This window comes from Panulirus ornatus, chromosome 64, assembly GCF_036320965.1.
Source record: "Panulirus ornatus isolate Po-2019 chromosome 64, ASM3632096v1, whole genome shotgun sequence".
Classification (NCBI taxonomy): Eukaryota; Metazoa; Arthropoda; class Malacostraca; order Decapoda; family Palinuridae; genus Panulirus; species Panulirus ornatus.
Genome location: NC_092287.1, coordinates 2,893,182 through 2,913,044, shown reverse-complemented (window position 1 = coordinate 2,913,044; position 19,863 = coordinate 2,893,182). Strand labels below are relative to the sequence as shown.

The 19,863-nt window shown below is 38.7% G+C and overlaps 1 protein-coding gene across 3 annotated transcripts in view; it reads left to right on the top strand.

Annotated features, from left to right (window-relative positions):
- Positions 1-19,863, top strand: part of sev (receptor protein-tyrosine kinase sevenless) — a 122,497-nt gene that overhangs the window by 82,705 nt on the left and 19,929 nt on the right. For all 3 annotated transcript variants that reach the window (XM_071657455.1, XM_071657454.1, XM_071657453.1), the window contains exons 19-30: positions 1,166-1,324; positions 2,126-2,475; positions 2,794-2,979; positions 3,125-3,394; positions 6,441-6,640; positions 6,834-6,929; positions 7,720-7,919; positions 8,086-8,262; positions 10,040-10,257; positions 10,395-10,542; positions 12,004-12,206; positions 14,604-14,771. In XM_071657455.1, the coding sequence (XP_071513556.1) occupies positions 1,166-1,324; positions 2,126-2,475; positions 2,794-2,979; positions 3,125-3,394; positions 6,441-6,640; positions 6,834-6,929; positions 7,720-7,919; positions 8,086-8,262; positions 10,040-10,257; positions 10,395-10,542; positions 12,004-12,206; positions 14,604-14,771 (2,375 nt within the window). The remainder of the gene's footprint in view (positions 1-1,165; positions 1,325-2,125; positions 2,476-2,793; positions 2,980-3,124; positions 3,395-6,440; positions 6,641-6,833; positions 6,930-7,719; positions 7,920-8,085; positions 8,263-10,039; positions 10,258-10,394; positions 10,543-12,003; positions 12,207-14,603; positions 14,772-19,863) is intronic.

Genomic DNA, 19,863 nt, shown 5'->3' with positions numbered 1-19,863 from the left:
ATTACCCAGAGCCTCTATCACTACATCCTTAATCTCTTTCTTTGTTCCCTCCCATTTCCTCCCACCACTTCTGAAACATAGATTCACTTAGTTATTCCTCTTTCTTATCCTGTCCATATACCCAAACCATATGCCTTAATCAGCCTGCACTGACTGCCGTTATTCTCTCTTATTTGTTCTACCTTCCAAATACCTTGTATTGTCCTCAGACACTTTATTTCCAACACATTAACCTCTCTTATCTATATTGATTTAGGCTCCAACAGTGTTGGGACTAATGTATCTTCAGACATACCCATCTTTGCCATATGGATCCTAGCCTCTCCCTTTTCACACTCCTTATTGTACCAAGGACATTAGCCCCCTTTCCTACCCTTTGATTCTTTTGCCTCATGGTTCCATTTGCTACCATGTTCACTCCCAGTGCCTAAACTACTCTGCTTTCTAGGTTCTTACTACTCAAACTTTCATTCATATCTTGTCTCATCCTCCTTCTACACCTCATTACCTTACTTTTGTTAGCACTTACTTTCAAATTTCACCTTTCACACACTCTTCCAAACTCTGTCACAAGATTTTTGAGTCTGTCACCAAAGCCATGTCATGTGCAAACAGCAGCTGATTGGCTTTCCATGTTCCCCCACCCCCAACATACCACAGCCCTGCCCCTCATTGCATCATCCCTGCATACACCTCCCTCGCCATCCCAGGTATGAACAAATTAAATGACTATAGTGTCATCATGCATTCTTTTTCATAGCTCCACCTTCGCAGGTGGTATGTTTGTCTAACTTATCATGTGGATACCTCTTTGTCCTACAGTTAGAAGGATAGCTGAAAAGGTTTTGTCGGCTTAGAATCCCATGCTGTTCTGGGATGAGGGTGTGATTAATAAGTAGGATAGCAGGAATTAGCTGTGAAATTTCAGATAGTGTTTTGAGTTTTAATTTCATTGAATATGAGTTTGATGAAGTTTTCAATAAGTATGTGTCATTTGGTTCAAGCTATTGGATATGCTTTCTGTGAGTTTTTATTGTGATAAACTCTTGATATTTTGTAAGTTTGTAGGTTTCATATTTTGCATTATCATGAATTTGTATGTAATGTTGAAACATAAGGGCTTCAGTATCCAGTACTGTGCTAATTTAACTGCTTGTTAATGTAGGGCCAATGTGGTATCTGAGTGAGCGGCTGCTTTGGCTAGGTGAGGATGGAGATGTGGTTGTTTCAGACACCAGCCTCAACAATTCTGCTGCTCTTCACACTTCTAATTTGGAAGTTTCTCACTTTACAATAGTGCTTCCTAACCTCCAGCCAATGCCTGGTAACGTATTTTAGTTATTTGTTGTTCTGATAATTATGCCTTTATGATATTTTGCGGAGTATGTTAAGTTAGCTCTATTTATTTTCTTTATAGATATGTAATTTGTAAATATAATGGTAATTTAGATTTAAGTGAACTGAAGGTTGTTATTTTAAAAGCAGATTATTTGTAATTTTGTGCTTTGTAAATATTCATTACCTACTAGATGGTATAATCTTATAAAGAATCTGCTTTTATCTGAAAGTTAAGACTTAATTTGATTGTCTGTCTACTTCATTCAGTTATGCTGTCTGTCTATGCAGTGTAGGGTGAGTTGTCTCATGCAGAACATTCTGTATGCATCTCTCACCTTGCACAGCTCCATATAATTCTGCAAGTTAAAAATCTCTTCAGTCACATTGTTCATCATTTTTATCATCCTATTTATGATTGCTTTCCCTCATTTCTTTTTCTTTATCTCTCTTTTACACTTCAGTCACTCATCCTTTCCATGTGTCTTTTTGATCTCAGAACTTCATCCAAAGTATTATCATACTTTGACCTCACATCCTTAATTTCTAACTCAGTTTACTGTCCTTATTTCAGATCCAAATTTTAGACTGCCCATCTTTCTAGCTTGTACTAATGGGCTCCTTTGTGTGTGCAGATTCCCATTGTTTTCTTTCTTAATTTTCTTAGGGCTCCAGCCCTAATTTCTTCACCATACTTCCATGATGCATCATCACTTAATGTGTTCCTCATTTCTCTCATTGCTTTTTTTATATCCTTCCTGCCAGTCTGTTGTACTGTTATTATTTTCAGATGGTATTGAGAAGCCAGTTGTGATTCCTGACCAAGTAGACGCAAGCTCTGTTGTAGTTAAAGGCACATGGGAAGACTTTGTTCTTGAATGGGAACCTGTCACCAATGTTAACTATGGCAACCTTATTTATGAAGTCATAATTGATAATGGTAGTAATAAAAAGGCATTCCTTACAAACCATAGTAGTGTTCCCTATGAAGGAACACTGCCACCCTATTCTTTACTCAAGGTGTCTGTGAGGGGCATTACAGACTGGAGTGTAGGTGCAAGACTTGTGAAAACCCTCAGAACACCAGCAACCTTACCTGAGGCTCCACAAGATCTGAGGACATTTGTGCAGAAAATTCAGGTTTGCAGTTCATAGATAAAATGTACTTCATGTGGTATATTGCAAAATTCCTGAATGTTTCAAAAATCTGGAATCAAGAGGTTAATTGGCTTTCACATACTCATTAGTGCTGTCCAATATTTATGAATATTTTTACCCCAGTTCATGAAATGCAACATGAATGTTTGCTGAACTAAAGGTAAATGATGAATTCTTCTTTGGGTCTAGACTTTTGAGACACCCTGTACTATGATCTGACATCACCTTAGGAATGGAAATATAATGAGATTATAGAGATTATCTCTGTGATACATTTCTTTAATTGGTCCATGTTGACAGGATGCTGTTGCTAAGATCCATTTGCGTTGGTCTCCTCCTGAGAAGCCAAATGGTAAGATTACAAGTTATGAGGTAATCTACTGTACATCAGGAGATGGAGAGAAATGCAAAAGTGTTGAGATGGATGGCAACCTGAACCACCTGATGATTGAAAACCTTAGTTTTGACCAAATCTATAAGTTCAAGGTAAGAATCCTTTGTATGTGCATATCATATTGAAGAATGTTAAAGGATTGTATATTACTTTTTATTGAAGCAGTAACTGTTGAAAAGTCAGTTTTGGTGGTATTTGATAACATTTGGGTGTATTGGATGTGCACAACTTTTCCAGGTGGCAGCAGTCAATGAGATGGGTAAAGGACCTTACAGTTCTGAAGTTCTGGAAGATCTTCAACAGCATATGCCAACTCCATTACTCCTTGTGGTGAGTGACAAGTCACTTATCAAGCTTGATGCAGATCTTCAAGAAGAAATAGAAATACTGAATGAGGATTCCAGAGTACAGTGGGTGACACCTCTTCTGAAGAATTCATCTTTTGCCTGGATGGACATGAATTCAGACATATATTTGACTGACATGAAAACAAACTTCACTCAAAGGGTGTGTATAGTACTTTGATTTACCATATGATTTTCATTTGTTCTGTATAGTCTCAGTTTTTATGAAATATGATACTGCAATTTTTAAAAAACTTCTGTCAACTTAAAGTAAAATATGATCTTGGAATAATAGAACTTCTTACGATGAAACTTGGGCTTTATAGTGATTAGATTATCTGTAAATTTGATTTCAATGATGTCTGTCCTATGGACTGATATTACTGCTGCATCTCTTAGCTGGTAATTGTAGGTAGTATGTGCTAATTTAGTACATAATGAAATATACAAAAAAGTGATATCTACTCATGCTTCAGCTATTATTTTTGTTGCTATTTTTACAATGAAGAAAGTATTTGCTTTAGAAAATTTTTTGTCAGTGGGGAGGAAAGGGCTTTCATCATAGATTGTACTATTGTGTCATCTTTTGGACCGGTGCTTTGATAAAGACACGTATACTATATCACTAATAATGGGTTTTAAAAAGTTGGCTTTAAGTCATTGAAAAATATACTTTCAAGGTACTCTCTTCTTGTCCTCACTTCATGCAGTTACTCTCATGGCCACTGGGTTAAGGAAAAGAAGATTAGAAATGCCACATCCAGACTTAATGCGTGCAAAAATGTTTTTTTTTTTTTTTTTTTTTATACTTTGTCGCTGTCTCCCGCGTTTGCGAGGTAGCGCAAGGAAACAGACGAAAGAAATGGCCCAACCCCCCCCCATACACATGTACATACACACGTCCACACACGCAAATATACATACCTACACAGCTTTCCATGGTTTACCCCAGACGCTTCACATGCCTTGATTCAATCCACTGACAGCACGTCAACCCCTGTATACCACATCGCTCCAATTCACTCTATTCCTTGCCCTCCTTTCACCCTCCTGCATGTTCAGGCCCTGATCACACAAAATCTTTTTCACTCCATCTTTCCACCTCCAATTTGGTCTCCCTCTTCTCCTCGTTCCCTCCACCTCCGACACATATATCCTCTTGGTCAATCTTTCCTCACTCATTCTCTCCATGTGCCCAAACCATTTCAAAACACCCTCTTCTGCTCTCTCAACCACGCTCTTTTTATTTCCACACATCTCTCTTACCCTTACGTTACTTACTCGATCAAACCACCTCACACCACACATTTTCCTCAAACATCTCATTTCCAGCACATCCATCCTCCTGCGCACATCTCTATCCATAGCCCACGCCTCGCAACCATACAACATTGTTGGAACCACTATTCCTTCAAACATACCCATTTTTGCTTTCCGAGATAATGTTCTCGACTTCCACACATTTTTCAAGGCTCCCAAAATTTTCGCCCCCTCCCCCACCCTATGATCCACTTCCGCTTCCATGGTTCCATCCGCTGACAGATCCACTCCCAGATATCTAAAACACTTCACTTCCTCCAGTTTTTCTCCATGTGACATTGTAAACATTCTGCACAAGAATAATGCTGTAATCACTAGATAAGTTACATCCACCTCAGGCAACTAACCAAGTCATCAAGCTGCAGCCTTCTGCTTCCTACCTGCAGCTTGATTTCTGACTACAAAGATTATAGGAAAGTGAATCTGCTTCCTTATGGGACAGTAGACCAGGAAAGAAGGTGACTGCAAGAGAAGAGTCTAGCTTAAAAATAATGCTGTCCATTGACTCAAAACCTACTTTTTAAGTTGACCCTTCAATTGCCCTCACCTCGTAATTTTGCCAAAGAATCCTATAGAAAAGAGTGTACAAAAAATTTGTCATGCTCCAGCAGTAGAACCAACATTTCAAGATTATTTTTCCCTGGAGGGTACTATCTTGGAGACTCCTGAAGTCCTGCATATTTTTACAGAGGGAGAGAATCCAGGCAATTGTTTATTGGCAAACGTTCCGCATCTCAAAAAACCATGTCTTCTGGTCCTTTCATTGGACATGAGCAGTATAAAGAATTTTGAAAAAACAGTATCGAAAGAAGTTTTGTGTACAGAAGGAGAACAGGGAGACCAAAATAGAGATGAAGGAATGAAATGAAAAGGATTTTGAGCGATTGGAGCCTGAACATGTAGGAGGGTGAACAGCTTGCACTGGTTAGAGTGAATTGGAACAATGTGTTATACAGGGGTCGATGTACTGTCAATGGACTGAATTTAAGACATGTGAAGCATCCAGGGTAAACCATGGAAAGGTCTGAGAGGCCTGGTTGTGGATAGGGAGCTGTGGTTTCGATGCATTACACATGACAGCAGGAGAATGGATTGAGCAGATATGTCCTCCGTTTGTTCTAGGTGTGATACCTTGCTAATGCAGGAAATGGTGATCATGTATGAAAAAATGTAATTATTTATTTGTACAGTATGGGAAGAGAGCTTACACGAGTGAGACCCCCATCTCTTTAGCCATCTTTACAATCAAGTAGCTGTTTAGACATTTGTATATACTGTCATGTACACTTCATTTATTAAGGTCATAATGATCTCCTAACATGTGATTCCCACATGTCTGTTGTCGGCGGACATAAAAATAAAAAGGCATGACACTCACAGAGAATATCAAGCATGGCAAGTTTACTGTTGACATTTTGATTAATGAAAAATAAACATGAGAAATGTACACAGTTACTGAAAACATGATAGATAAATCAAATCACATCATGGTTTCATTCTAACATCAAAAATTTGAAAGCTAACTCATCCCTTCTAAACTTATTCATGAATAAATCTAGCCTTTCCCAGACCTAAGCTAGAGCAGTGTGGAGGGAGTAGGTTGATGGCTGGCTGACTTGACATTGGGGGTAATTGAAACTTGATTATAGTGATATTTTTAGATAGAATTTTCAAACTTTTTTTATGAATGTTGGTGATTATAGTGATATCTTAAACAGAATTTTCAAACTTTTTTTATATGACTGGCAGTTTTACTTTTTTTCTCCTTAAACACCTGTAGTAATGCTAGTTGCAGCAAGAATAACTACACAGGATAAGGGCAAGTGGCAAGTTAGCTTGATGACGTTTACATTTTTTTTTTTGATGTTCAATATGTTTTCTCTTTTTAGCTTTTGCGGCTTGATGGTGTTGGCGTTGGCTTAGCAGTAGACTGGATTGGTGAAGTGATTGTGTGGGCTGAAAGACAGCCAGTAGAATCTGATGAAATTAAGATTCACACTCTCAATATTGGACAGAAGAGTAGAAAATTAGTTAACAAAATCAACATGACTGGCCATATCAAGAAATTCTTACTGTCTCCCATGACTAGGTTAGATTTTTTCTTATTGTTTCTTTCTTACATGTTTTTACAATATGTTTTTCTAATGAATTGTAATTGACTTGTTGATAATTTTAGCCCCATTCAAAGATATTCATGTTTTCTAACATTAGGAAGTTACTGCTTCCTAATGAGTATTGTGAATATTTTAGTTACATTTTATTTTTATTATTTTGTATTCCAGTCAAGTGTTCATGCTTCAAGAAAGTCATAGAGGTCTTCAGTTGTTAGCAACAAGTTTGTCTTCAAACACTCTGCAAAATGTTTTTAATGAGGAAAGGTAAGAGTTTATAGTTAATTACAGCCCACTGTGGGAGACATCTGTACATCACCAGCTATTCCATCAAGACCCCTGTCTACTGTAATGGTCATGCCAGGCTTCTAAATGCCACCAGCTTCTTCCTTTCATCTCTGAATCTGCAGGTGGTCAAAATAAAGTAACATCTTGTATATAGTGAGTACCTGGATAGGTTGATGGTGATAGCGGAAGAGGAATGAGTAGGACTTTCCATGATTTTTTCTTGCAATATAGGCTGCATCTGGACATGTTTGTTATGAAATTGTGTGAAAAATAGTCCTTTGAGTGTCCATTATGGGTCATTGAAGCAGTTTGGAGTGATTTTTGGAATTGACCACCCTCTCAGCTGGAGAAAAGATTTGTTTCAAAGGAGGTGTTATAGCATAATTGATGAAAATAGGAACTTGAGAACAGCTTACACAGTTTTATCTTCAGAGATGATGAATTAAAATGATAAACATCTGATTGATTCTTCAAAGTTTCAAGATTCATGGCCAAAACAAATTGTATTTTCTTTTAGTTTTTCTTGAATGAGATAAAGAAGGGAGGAAACAAATATTGCCAGTGGATGGAGAGAGATTTGATAAGTTGGTTTATAACAGGGTCACCGCAAAAGGGAATAGGTATGAAAGATTAGAATTTTTATATCTAAATTGTGAAAATCACCATTATTAAATTATTTATAAAGTTATCCTAATTTATATCTACATGAATCAATTTAGTTAAGGATTACTGGTATTATATAATCACCATGCATTTTTATGATTTTCAGGAATTTGGACTGTAATTGCATGAAATCACCTGTTCTGGGTGGTGGCATTGCCCTTGACACCACAAACACATCAGACCTGTCAATATACTTTGTTGCATCTGGACTGTCCCCAGATATTCCGAGGTCCACAGTAGTGTACAAGACTGATATATCTGGATGCTTCTGTGAAGCAATTTTTATGCCTGAAGAATATGGATATGGTAAGTCTTCATTGTAGAGATATCTCATTAGTTTATCCTCATAATTTTTAGGCTATTATTACTATCACTGCTATATCACATATCAGTATATATAAAATGTTTAAACTTTCCATTGATAGAGAAAATTACAGCATTATTTGATAAGATTTTTTACTGTGGCTCCCAGGTTCCTGTACTGAAATAGCAGTTGACTTTTCACATCTATATTGCTTTACTGCAACCAACCAAACCCTCTTGTGGCTGCCCAAGACTGGAGTGTTGGTGCCTGAAGACTTGCACTTTCAGCCACTCCACAATGCTTCATCTCTTGCCCCAGTTGACCTTGCCACACAACCTATGCCAGGTAAGGGGTGCCCAATTCAAATCTCCCCTTATTCTATTATCTGCACCTAAGATATACAGCAAGATGATTCCTGAAGTTGTATTTTGATTACTTCTTTTACATATTTTGATAGATGATCTGAATACTTTATGATTATCTTATTCAGACATTGGGCACCATTTAAATTCATGCCAACACTTTGAATGTGCTGATGGTTGATTATCCCAAAGATCCTAGAAACTTTTGTTTGATCGAGTAAGTAATGAAAGGGTAAGAGAGATCTGTGGTAATAAAAAGAGTGTGTTGAGAGAGCAGAGGGGGGTGTGTTGAAATGGTTTGGAGATATGGAGAGAATGATGAGGAAAGGTTGATAAAGAGGATATATGTGTCAAGTGGAGGGAACAAGGAGAACTAAGGGACTAAGTTGGAGGTGGAGAGATGGAGAGGAAAAGATTTTGGGTGATCGGGGCCTGAACATACAGGAGGGTGAGAGGCTTGCAAGGAATAGAGTGAATTGGAAGGATGTTGTATACCGGAGTAGACATGCTATCACTGGACTGAACCAGGGCATGTGAAGCATGTGGGTTAAACCATGGATAGGTCTGTGGGGCCTGGATGTGGATAGGCAGCTGTGGTTTTGGTGCATTACACATGACAGCTAGAGACTGAATGTGAACAAGTTGTTGCCTTTTTTGTCTGTTTAGCTGGTGCTACCTCGCTGAAGCAGAGGCTAGTAATTGATGCTGTTTCCTGTGGGATGGGGTAGTGACAGGAATGGATGAAGGCAAGCAAGTATGAATATGTACCTGTGTATGTATGTATGTGTCTGCATATGTGTATGTATATATATGTATACATCAGTATGTATATATACGTGTATATGAGTGGATGGGCCATGGTTCGGTCCTGGCTGTTGGAGGTTTTTATGTTATATATATATGTTTATATATGTGTATGTGAGTGGATGGCTCTTTCTGTTTCCTGGCTCTACTTTGCTAATGCAGGAAACGGCAATCAAGTATGTTTATTATAATATACCTCCACACGTTGCTTATTTTATGCTTCAACCTCAGCTTTTCAGATTCAGTGTTTGGGAGTATTTTCTCCTGTTTTTTTATGAGCGAGGTAGTGAAATGGTATAGGAAACTGGATATAGATAGGTCTTGAAGATATGATTGACTTCACAAATTAGTGGACAGGTGCCAGATATTTAGATAGTAGTGGTAGTTGTTTTCTTAAGGTAAAGGGAGTTAGCACAGATGCAAGAACTGCAGAGAAATAAGTATGTTCAAAATGGTGATAAGGTGTGAAGTAGAATTTTGACTGACACTGTAAAAAGGATTGAGGGGGATTTAGAGAATAGGAGAGCATGTAAACCAATTTTATGTTTAGATAGGTTATTGAGAATTTTGAATGTTCTAGCTAACAAGAAAGTGTACATTGTCTTTAAGATTGAGTGAAAACACATTATGATGTAAGTAGATTAGAACTTTGGGAAAATCTGTATTTTAGATGTACAATGCAGATGTTTTCCAAAGTCAGGCTCATTTTACATCCTTATGTGCTTTTGCAAAATTTGAGACTGTTGAATACACTAGAGTTTCCTAGAGGAGGCAGAGCATATATGAATGCAGCTACTGTTTTTACCAAGCAACAGACGAGATATGAGAGTCAGTATGGGCTGTGTAAAAGCACCAGTTTTATTTTGATTGCTCCAGGTGTATACAGTATGGCTTCACTTCACCTATCTTCATAGTACCAATGAGAGTAACCAGATGTTATTTATATTTTCTTCCAGACACAGAATGCCTTGTAACATCCAATTATACAAATAAACCAAAGTTGGTTGGTAGTCGGGAAACTGCAATCGCCATTATGCTATTGGCCCCTGAAGCTAAGTCTGATGGCTGCAGATCAATAACGTTGCCTCCTGTTACATACATATTGTATTATGCTCCTGTTTCAGACTCAAATTCAACCTCCTGCTCCATTAATACAACCCACTGTCAGCTAATGGTAGGTTGAAATTTTTTATGCTTAAGTGAAACTCTACTGTGTGTATATTTGTAATTAGATTGCTTGTTTAATCAGTTTATTCCTTTTCAATTATCATTTTACATTTTCTTTGTTTAAACTGGTAATTTCTGTTTCAGAAAAGTATGGATAATGTTATAACTGTTAATGAACTACAGCCATATACAGAATACATATTTCGAAGTGCTGTAGAGACAGTGTACAACCAGAGATTAGGAATCAAGTCTTTCCCAGGTCCAAGTTCTGAATTTAAGACAAAAGACAAAGGTATATCATTTTTTATTTTGAGTCTGAATGTAATATTTCATGAAAAAGGTAGAAATTTCTTTGAATTATTGCATTTGTTTGTGTGTAATTGTATATCCTGATTGTATAAGTGGGGTGATATTTATACTTGTGCCTTATCGCTTAACCTTACATTTATGGCAAACACTGTTTTGAACTTCTTATTGTGCCTTATCTCTTAATCTGACATTTCTGGCAAATATCTGTTTGAACTTTACTTCTTATAACCGAGTATTTCTTGAACTTTACTTCTTTCTTTGTATATAGTTGCTTCTAGATGTTTACATTTTTTTAAGGTTTCCACCAGACTTCCAACCCATTCTCATCTTCAGCATTTGATTAAGCCAACTATATAGATATGGTCCCCCTCATGTCAAAAAACTAATATGTGTTTACACAGTCAGCACAAGGAATGGAATTATAAGAACATTCCTTTATCTTTCTTTGTTCTTGAATGATGAAGAGCTTTTCTTTTTCTTCATAAGTTATCTTTAATTCAGGCATCATTTATTCAGGATGTGTTTTGTACCTATATCATTGACTCCATGGCAAAAGAGTCTCCTTAGATGGTGAACTCCAGTGCCACTTCATAGGCTTTAGAGCCTCACCCATAACAATAACTTTAGGGCAAGGCTTCTGCTTAATGTGCCTACCTACTACTTCTGTCTAATGTGGCTATATAATGTTCTTTACCAGTGCTCTAACTTACTACATTTACCTAATGCTCCCACCTCTTGTTCCTACCTACTGCTTCTACCAAATGTTTACACTTAATGCTTCTGTTGCATGTTCTTACCTACTACTTTTGTCTCTTAATCCTTCTATTTTGCCAAAAAGGCATGGCTTGCACGTTGCTTTCATCACAGGAAAATCTAGTGACAAAGAATAAGTTGCATGAGTTTAGTGTTGTCAAGTGTTATGTGTGACAAGTAGAGATATGTGGTTAGGGCAGTAAGAACAAACAGCTAAATGGGTCTGAGATGTTCATCTTGACAGCCACTTGAATGCTGACTCACTACACCTCCCAGGCCAGTGACTGTCTACAAGCTACTACACAGGATTCTTTTGAACCCCTTCAAATGTTAATACAGATGTGCTTCTCCAAATCTTGAAACTGAGCAGGTGTAGATTACTCTTACTTGGGTTACATGCATACTGTAAAACTCTGAAGCCCTTTTTGATTACATCTTGATTCATATATTTACTTTTGAAATAAACATGTATTTTTTTGTTATTTTTGTGTTATTTCAGAGAGGAAGAGACTATAGATGTTTGTGAATTTGTAGTTGTCTAGAATATGCCCACATTTATTTATAGTATTCAGAAAATATGGGTCTTATATGTAGTATGGATATGTTTATAAGATACAAAATTATTCCTCTAGTAATAGTAAAAGTCATTTTTAGAATGCCTTTTATTTATTAACAATGTTTTTACTTCCAGCACCAAAAAGTGTAGACAAAGTAACAGCTATGGCATTATCTCCAGAGGAAATTGAAGTTAGTTTTAAACCCCATGAAGAACAGTTATATGAAATTCGTTGGCGAGGAGGAGGCTCCACTTTTGGGCCCATCCGTCCTGAGGTCAACAGTACTCAAGAAATAAAGTGTAGAATTGATAAACTTCATCCTAACACTAAATATGAGGTACTTACCTGTTTCTTTCTAATTTGTATTAAGTTTTTTAGTACTTTAGAAAAATTTAATAATTCAGGCTCAAGAACATTACTTGCCTCTGTGCAGTCTTCCTATTTCCCATACTCTATCCAGTAAGTCAGTTAGGAATTTGACATATGTATTGACTGGTCTCTTGAAACCACTTCCACTCCTTTATTCTTTCATGCACACAGACCTTACTCTCTTAATAGAAATTCCTCACTGCATCTGATAATTTTCTTCCCACACCATATATCTGTAACACCTTTTGCAAAGCATATCAGTGGACCATGTTATTTACTTGCTTCAGATCCATAAATGCTACACAGATTCGTCTGTTTCTGTAAGCATTTTTCACACATTTTTCAGAGCAGACATGTGATCCACACACCCTCTACCACTCCTGACACCACATTGGTCTTCCCCAATCTGATGCTCTGTGCATGCCACTACCCTTTCCATCCCCATTCTCTTATACAACATATGAGGTACATACAACTGGTGTATCCCTTTGTGCTTTGAACACACACCTTTGTCTCCCTTGCCCTTATACAGTGGCACTATACAGGCATTCCGCCAGTTGTCAGGTCCTTCTGTGATCCATACATAAATTAAAAATCCTAAATAAGCAGCCAATAACACAATCACCTCCAATTTTTCTCCATTCAGACTCACACTCCAGCTAACCCATTCCTCACCCTTACTGAACCTAAAAATCTTGCTTTTATTCACAATCTCTCAACTTTCTCCTTCCACACACACTTCCAAGCTCAGTCACCAACCTCTGCAGTTTCTTACTCGAATCTGCCGTCAGTGCTGTATCAACAGCAAACAACAACTGACACTTCCCAGGCTCTTTCATCCCCCACTGACTGCTATTTGCTCTTTCTCCAAAACTCTCACATTTATTTCACTCACCATACCATCCAAGAACAAATTAAACAGTCTTGGTGACATTACACACCCCTGCTGCAGAGCAGTGTTCACTTGGATCCATTCACTCTCCCCTCTTCCTACCCATGTACCTGCCTTACACCCTTGATAAAACTTTTCACTGCTTCTAGCAGCTTTCCTCCTACACTGCATATTCTTCAGACTTTCTTCAAAGCATCTCTCTCTATCCTGATCATATGCCCTCCAGTTACATAAATCCCACATACAAATCCATCTGTTTTTCTAAGTATTTCACACACATTCTTTAAAGCAAACACGTGATCCACACATCTACCATTGCTGAAACCATGCTGTTCCTTCCCAACCTGATGCTCTGTACATGCCTTCAGCCTCTTGGTCAGTACTCTTCCATTTAACTTACTAGGTATATTCAACCAACATATGCCTCTAGTTTGAACACTCACCTTTATCCCTTTTGCCTTTATAAAATGGCACTGAACATGCATTCCACCAATCCTCAGGCACTTCACCATGATCTATACATACATTGAATATCCATACCTACCAATAAACAACACAGTCACCCCCTTTCTTGATAAATTCAGATGCATTACCATCCACTCCAGCCACCTTGCCACATTTCATCTTATACAAGGCTTTCACCATCTCTTCTCTCTTCACCAAACCACTCTCCATTACTCTCTCACTTCTCTCACCAATCCGACCCATACACCCTACATCTGCCACTCTGTGATCAAACTCGTTTAACAGTCTTTCAGAATGTTCAATTCATCGCTACCTGTTGTCACTTCCCCTCTTGCCCCCTTCACCAATGTTCCAATTTGTTCTCTTCTCTTTTGCACAGTGTTTACATCCTAATATCATATATAGGTGAAATATGAATGAGTGAAAGTAATCTTTTTTTGTCTGTTCCTGGCTTTACCTTTATGATGTGGGAAACGGTGATCAGGTATGAAAGAAAAGGAATATAGACTGTAGATTAATATTATTATTAATATTTTATCCCTGGGGATAGGGGAGAAAGAATACTTCCCACGTATTCCCTGCGTGTCGTAGAAGGCGACTAAAAGGGGAGGGAGCGAGGGGCTGGAAATCCTCCCCTCTCGTTTTTTTAATTTTCCAAAAGAAGGAACAGAGAAGGGGGCCAGGTGAGGATGTTCCCTCAAAGGCCCAGTCCTCCGTTCTTAACGCTACCTCGTTAATGCGGGAAATGGCGAATAGTTTGGGAAAAAAAAAGATTAATATTAATTCATTTTTCATTAAGTCTTTATTTCATGTAAGTTTGGTGCTTTATTGTGGGATATCTCATGTATAGTGTGAAAGAAATAATGTAGAATTAATTTCTTATAAGAACTCCCATGATCTCAAATTAGTACAAAGATAATTTATTTAAAGAAGAAATTCTTTGCTTAATCTTTTATTAGTAGCATTGATTTGAGTAATAAACACACACTTCTTATTCTTCCTTTACAGTTTTGGGTAAGAACTTCTTCAAGGGATAGCTATGTGAGTATGGATAGTCCTACAACAACTGAGATCACTCTTCCTGAGCTACCACACATGAGATTAAGAAGTTCAACGGCACGAACTCTTTCAGTCAGTTGGACAGCACCCTCTGACAAATCTCTCTTGCGTCATGCTGTAAGTATTGTGCAACTGTATATGTATAATAGATATAGATTTTTTTTTTTTTTCATACTATTCACCATTTCCCGCATTAGCGAGGTAGTGTTGAGAACAGATGACTGGGCCGTTGAGGGAATATCCTCACCTGGCCCCCTTCTCTGTTCCCTCTTTTGGAAAATTAAAAAAAAAAAGTGAGAGGGGAGGATTTCCAGCCCCCGCTCCCTCCCCTTGTACGACACGCAGGGAATACGTGGGAAGTATTCTTTCTCCCCTATCCCCAGGGATAGATTATATATGTATATATATGTATATGATATATATATATATATATATATATATATATATATATATATATATATATATATATATATATATATATATATATTTTATATTATATATATTTTATACTTTGTCGCTGTCTCCCGCGTTTGCGAGGTAGCGCAAGGAAACAGACGAAAGAAATGGCCCCCCCCCCATACACATGTATATACATACGTCCACACACGCAAATATACACACCTACACAGCCCTCCATGGTTTACCCCAGACGCTTCACATGCCTTGATTCAGTCCACTGACAGCACGTCAACCCCGGTATACCACATCGCTCCAATTCACTCTATTCCTTGCCCCCCTTTCACCCTCCTGTATGTTCAGGCCCCGATCACACAAAATCTTTTTCACTCCATCTTTCCACCTCCAATTTGGTCTCCCTCTTCTCCTCGTTCCCTCCACCTCCGACACATATATTCTCTTGGTCAATCTTTCCTCACTCATTCTCTCCATGTGCCCGAACCATTTCAAAACACCCTCTTCTGCTCTCTCAACCACGCTCTTTTTATTTCCACACATCTCTCTTACCCTTACGTTACTTACTCGATCAAACCACCTCACACCACACATTGTCCTCAAACATCTCATTTCCAGCACATCCATCCTCCTGCGCACAACTCTATCCATAGCCCACGCCTCGCAACCATACAACATTGTTGGAACCACTATTCCTTCAAACATACCCATTTTTGCTTTCCGAGATAATGTTCTTGACTTCCACACATTCTTCAAGGCTCCCAGAATTTTCGCCCCCTCCCCCACCCTATGATCCACTTCCGCTTCCATGGTTCCATCCGCTGCCAGATCCACTCCCAGATATCTAAAACACTTCACTTCCTCCAGTTTTTCTCCATTCAAACTCACCTCCCAATTGACTTGACCCTCAACCCTACTGTACCTAATAACCTTGCTCTTATTCACATTTTCTCTTAACTTTCTTCTTCCACACACTTTACCAAACTCAGTCACCAGCTTCTGCAGTTTCTCACATGAATCAGCCACCAGCGCTGTATCATCAGCGAACAACAACTGACTCACTTCCCAAGCTCTCTCATCCCCAACAGACTTCATACTTGCCCCTCTTTCCAAAACTTTTGCATTCATCTCCCTAACAACCCCATCCATAAACAAATTAAACAACCATGGAGACATCACACACCCCTGCCGCAAACCTACATTCACTGAGAACCAATCACTTTCCTCTCTTCCTACACGTACACATGCCTTACATCCTCGATAAAAACTTTTCACTGCTTCTAACAACTTGCCTCCCACACCATATTTTCTTAGTACCTTCCACAGAGCATCTCTATCAACTCTATCTTATGCCTTCTCCAGATCCATAAATGCTACATATAAATCCATTTGCTTTTCTAAGTAATTCTCACATACATTCTTCAAAGCAAACACCTGATCCACACATCCTTTACCACTTCTGAAACCACACTGCTCTTCCCCAATCTGATGCTCTGTACATGCCTTCACCCTCAATCAATACCCTCCCATATAATTTACCAGGAATACTCAACAAACTTATACCTCTGTAATTTGAGCACTTACTCTTATCCCCTTTGCCTTTGTACAATGGCACTATGCACTCATTCCGCCAATCCTCAGGCACCTCACCATGAATCATACATACATTAAATAACCTTACCAACCAGTCAACACTACAGTCACCCCCTTTTTTAATAAATTCCACTGCAATACCATCCAAACCTGCTGCCTTGCCAGCTTTCATCATCCGCAAAGCTTTTACTACCTCTTCTCGATCTACCAAATCATTTTCCCTAACCCTCTCACTTTGCACACTACCTCGACCAAAACACCCTATATCTGCCACTCTATCATCAAACACATTCAACAAACCTTCAAAATACTCACTCCATCTCCTTCTCGCATCACCACTACTTGTTATCACCTCCCCATTATCCCTCTTCACTGAAGTTCCCATTTGCTCCCTTGTCTTATGCACTTTATTTACCTCCTTCCAGAACATCTATTTATTCTCCCTAAAATTTAATGATACTCTCTCACCCCAACTCTCATTTGCCCTCTTTTTCACCTCTTTCACCTTTCTCTTGACCTGTCTCTTTCTTTTATACATCTCCCACTCATTTGCATTTTTTCCCTGCAAAAATCGTCCAAATGCCTCTCTCTTCTCTTTCACTAATAATCTTACTTCTTCATCCCACCACTCACTACCCTTTCTAATCAACCCACCTCCCACGCTTCTCATGCCACGAGCATCTTTTGCGCAAGCCATCACTGCTTCCCTAAATACATCCCATTCCTCCCCCACTCCCCTTACCTCCTTTGTTCTCACCTTTTTCCATTCTGTACTCAGTCTCTCCTGGTACTTCCTTACACAAGTCTCCTTCCCAAGCTCACTTACTCTCACCACCCTCTTCACCCCAACATTCTCCCTTCTTTTCTGAAAACCCATACAAATCTTCACCTTCGCCTCCACAAGATAATGATCACACATCCCTCCAGTTGCACCTCTCAGCACATTAACATCCAAAAGTCTCTCTTTTGTGCGCCTGTCAATTCACGTAATCCAATAACGCTCTCTGGCCATCTCTCCTACTTACATATGTATACTTATGCATATCTCGCTCTTTAAACCAGTTATTACCAATCACCAGTCCTTTTTCAGCACATAAATCTACAAGCTCTTCACCATTTCCATTTACAACACTGAACACCCCATGTATACCAATTATTCCCTCAACTGCCACATTATTCACCTTTGCATTCAAATCACCCATTACTATAACCTGGTCTTGTGCATCAAAACCACTAACACACTCATTCAGCTGCTCCCAAAACACTTGCCTCTCATGATCTTTCTTCTCATGCCCAGGTGCATATGCACCAATAATCACCCATCTCTCTCCATCAACTTTCAGTTTTACCCATATTAATCTAGAATTTACTTTCTTACATTCTATCACATACTCCCACAACTCCTGTTTCAGGAGTAGTGCTACTCCTTCCCTTGCTCTTGTCCTCTCACTAACCCCCGACTTTACTCCCAAGACATTCCCAAACCACTCTTCCCCTTTACCCTTAAGCTTCGTTTCACTCAGAGCCAAAACATCGAGGTTCCTTTCCTCAAACATACTACCTATCTCTCCTTTTTTCTCATCTTGGTTACATCCACACACATTTAGACACCCCAATCTGAGCCTATGAGGAGGATGAGCACTCCCTGTGTGACTCCTTCTTCTGTTTCCCATTTTAGAAAGTTAAAATACAAGGAGGGGAGGATTTCTGGCCCCCTGCTTCCGTCCCCTCTAGTCGCCTTCTACGACACGTGAGGAATGCATGGGAAGTATTCTTACTCCCCTATCCCCAGGGATAATATATATATATATATATATATCTTTCTTTTTTCTTTTAAACTATTCGCCATTTCCCGCGTTAGCGAGGTAGCATTAAGAACAGAGGACTGGGCCTTTGAGGGAATACCCTCACCTGGCCCAATTCTCTGTTCCTTCTTTTGGAAAATTAAAAAAAAAAAAAAATGAGAGGGGAGGATTTCCAGCCCCCCGCTCCCTCCCCTTTTAGTCGCCTTCTACGACACGCAGGGAATACGTGGGAAGTATTCTTAATCCCCTATCCCCAGGGATAATATATATATATATATATATATATGAGGTAGCGCAAGGAAACAGACGAAAGAAATGGCCCAACCCCCCCCCCCCCCATACACATGTACATACACACGTCCACACACGCAAATATTCATACCTACACAGCTTTCCATGGTTTACCCCAGACGCTTCACATGCCTTGATTCAATCCACTGACAGCACGTCAACCCCTGTATACCACATCGCTCCAATTCACTCTATTCCTTGCCCTCCTTTCACCCTCCTGCATGTTCAGGCCCCGAGGTGGTGTGCAAAGTGAGAGGGTTAGGGAAAATGAGTTGGTAAACAGAGAAGAGGTAGTAAAAGCTTTGCGGAAGATGAAAGCCGGCAAGGCAGCAGGTTTGGATGGTATTGCAGTGGAATTTATTAAAAAAGGGGGTGACTGTATTGTTGACTGGTTGGTAAGGTTATTTAATGTATGTATGACTCATGGTGAGGTGCCTGAGGATTGGCGGAATGCTTGCATAGTGCCATTGTACAAAGGCAAAGGGGATAAGAGTGAGTGCTCAAATTACAGAGGTATAAGTTTGTTGAGTATTCCTGGTAAATTATATGGGAGGGTATTGATTGAGAGGGTGAAGGCATATATATATATATATATATATATATATATATATATATATATATATGAAAAATGTAAGAAATAATTTAGAAAACTGAAACTAGCTGGAAATGAAATGAAAAAATGAATGTCACATAATGGTTCAACCTCTGGCTATGGAAAAGGGAAATGTATGATTTATTTACACAAACGTCAGTAGTAGTTTTCATCAATTTAACCACTGTATCATACTGCCTGGTCCACTTCTTCTCTTATCATGAAACTGGAATATTGGTTTATTATGTTTCTCAGTTGTCTTCACTACACAAAGTACAACCATGTCTTGGATACATGAGGGTAGGTAGTTGGTCATCTGCCATAATAAAGTCTTGACAGACCAAAAAGTTTATCTGGACCTCAAGTTTTCCAGTACATTCATGAAAAACACCTTTTTGCTTTCCATCTCTATCACTTTGGAAAAAAAAAAAAAAAATTGCTCCATTTGTTCACATTTCAATGAAAGAATAAGCTTCAGTGTCTAAGCTACATTCTTTTCCAGTTTCTTTGATACTGA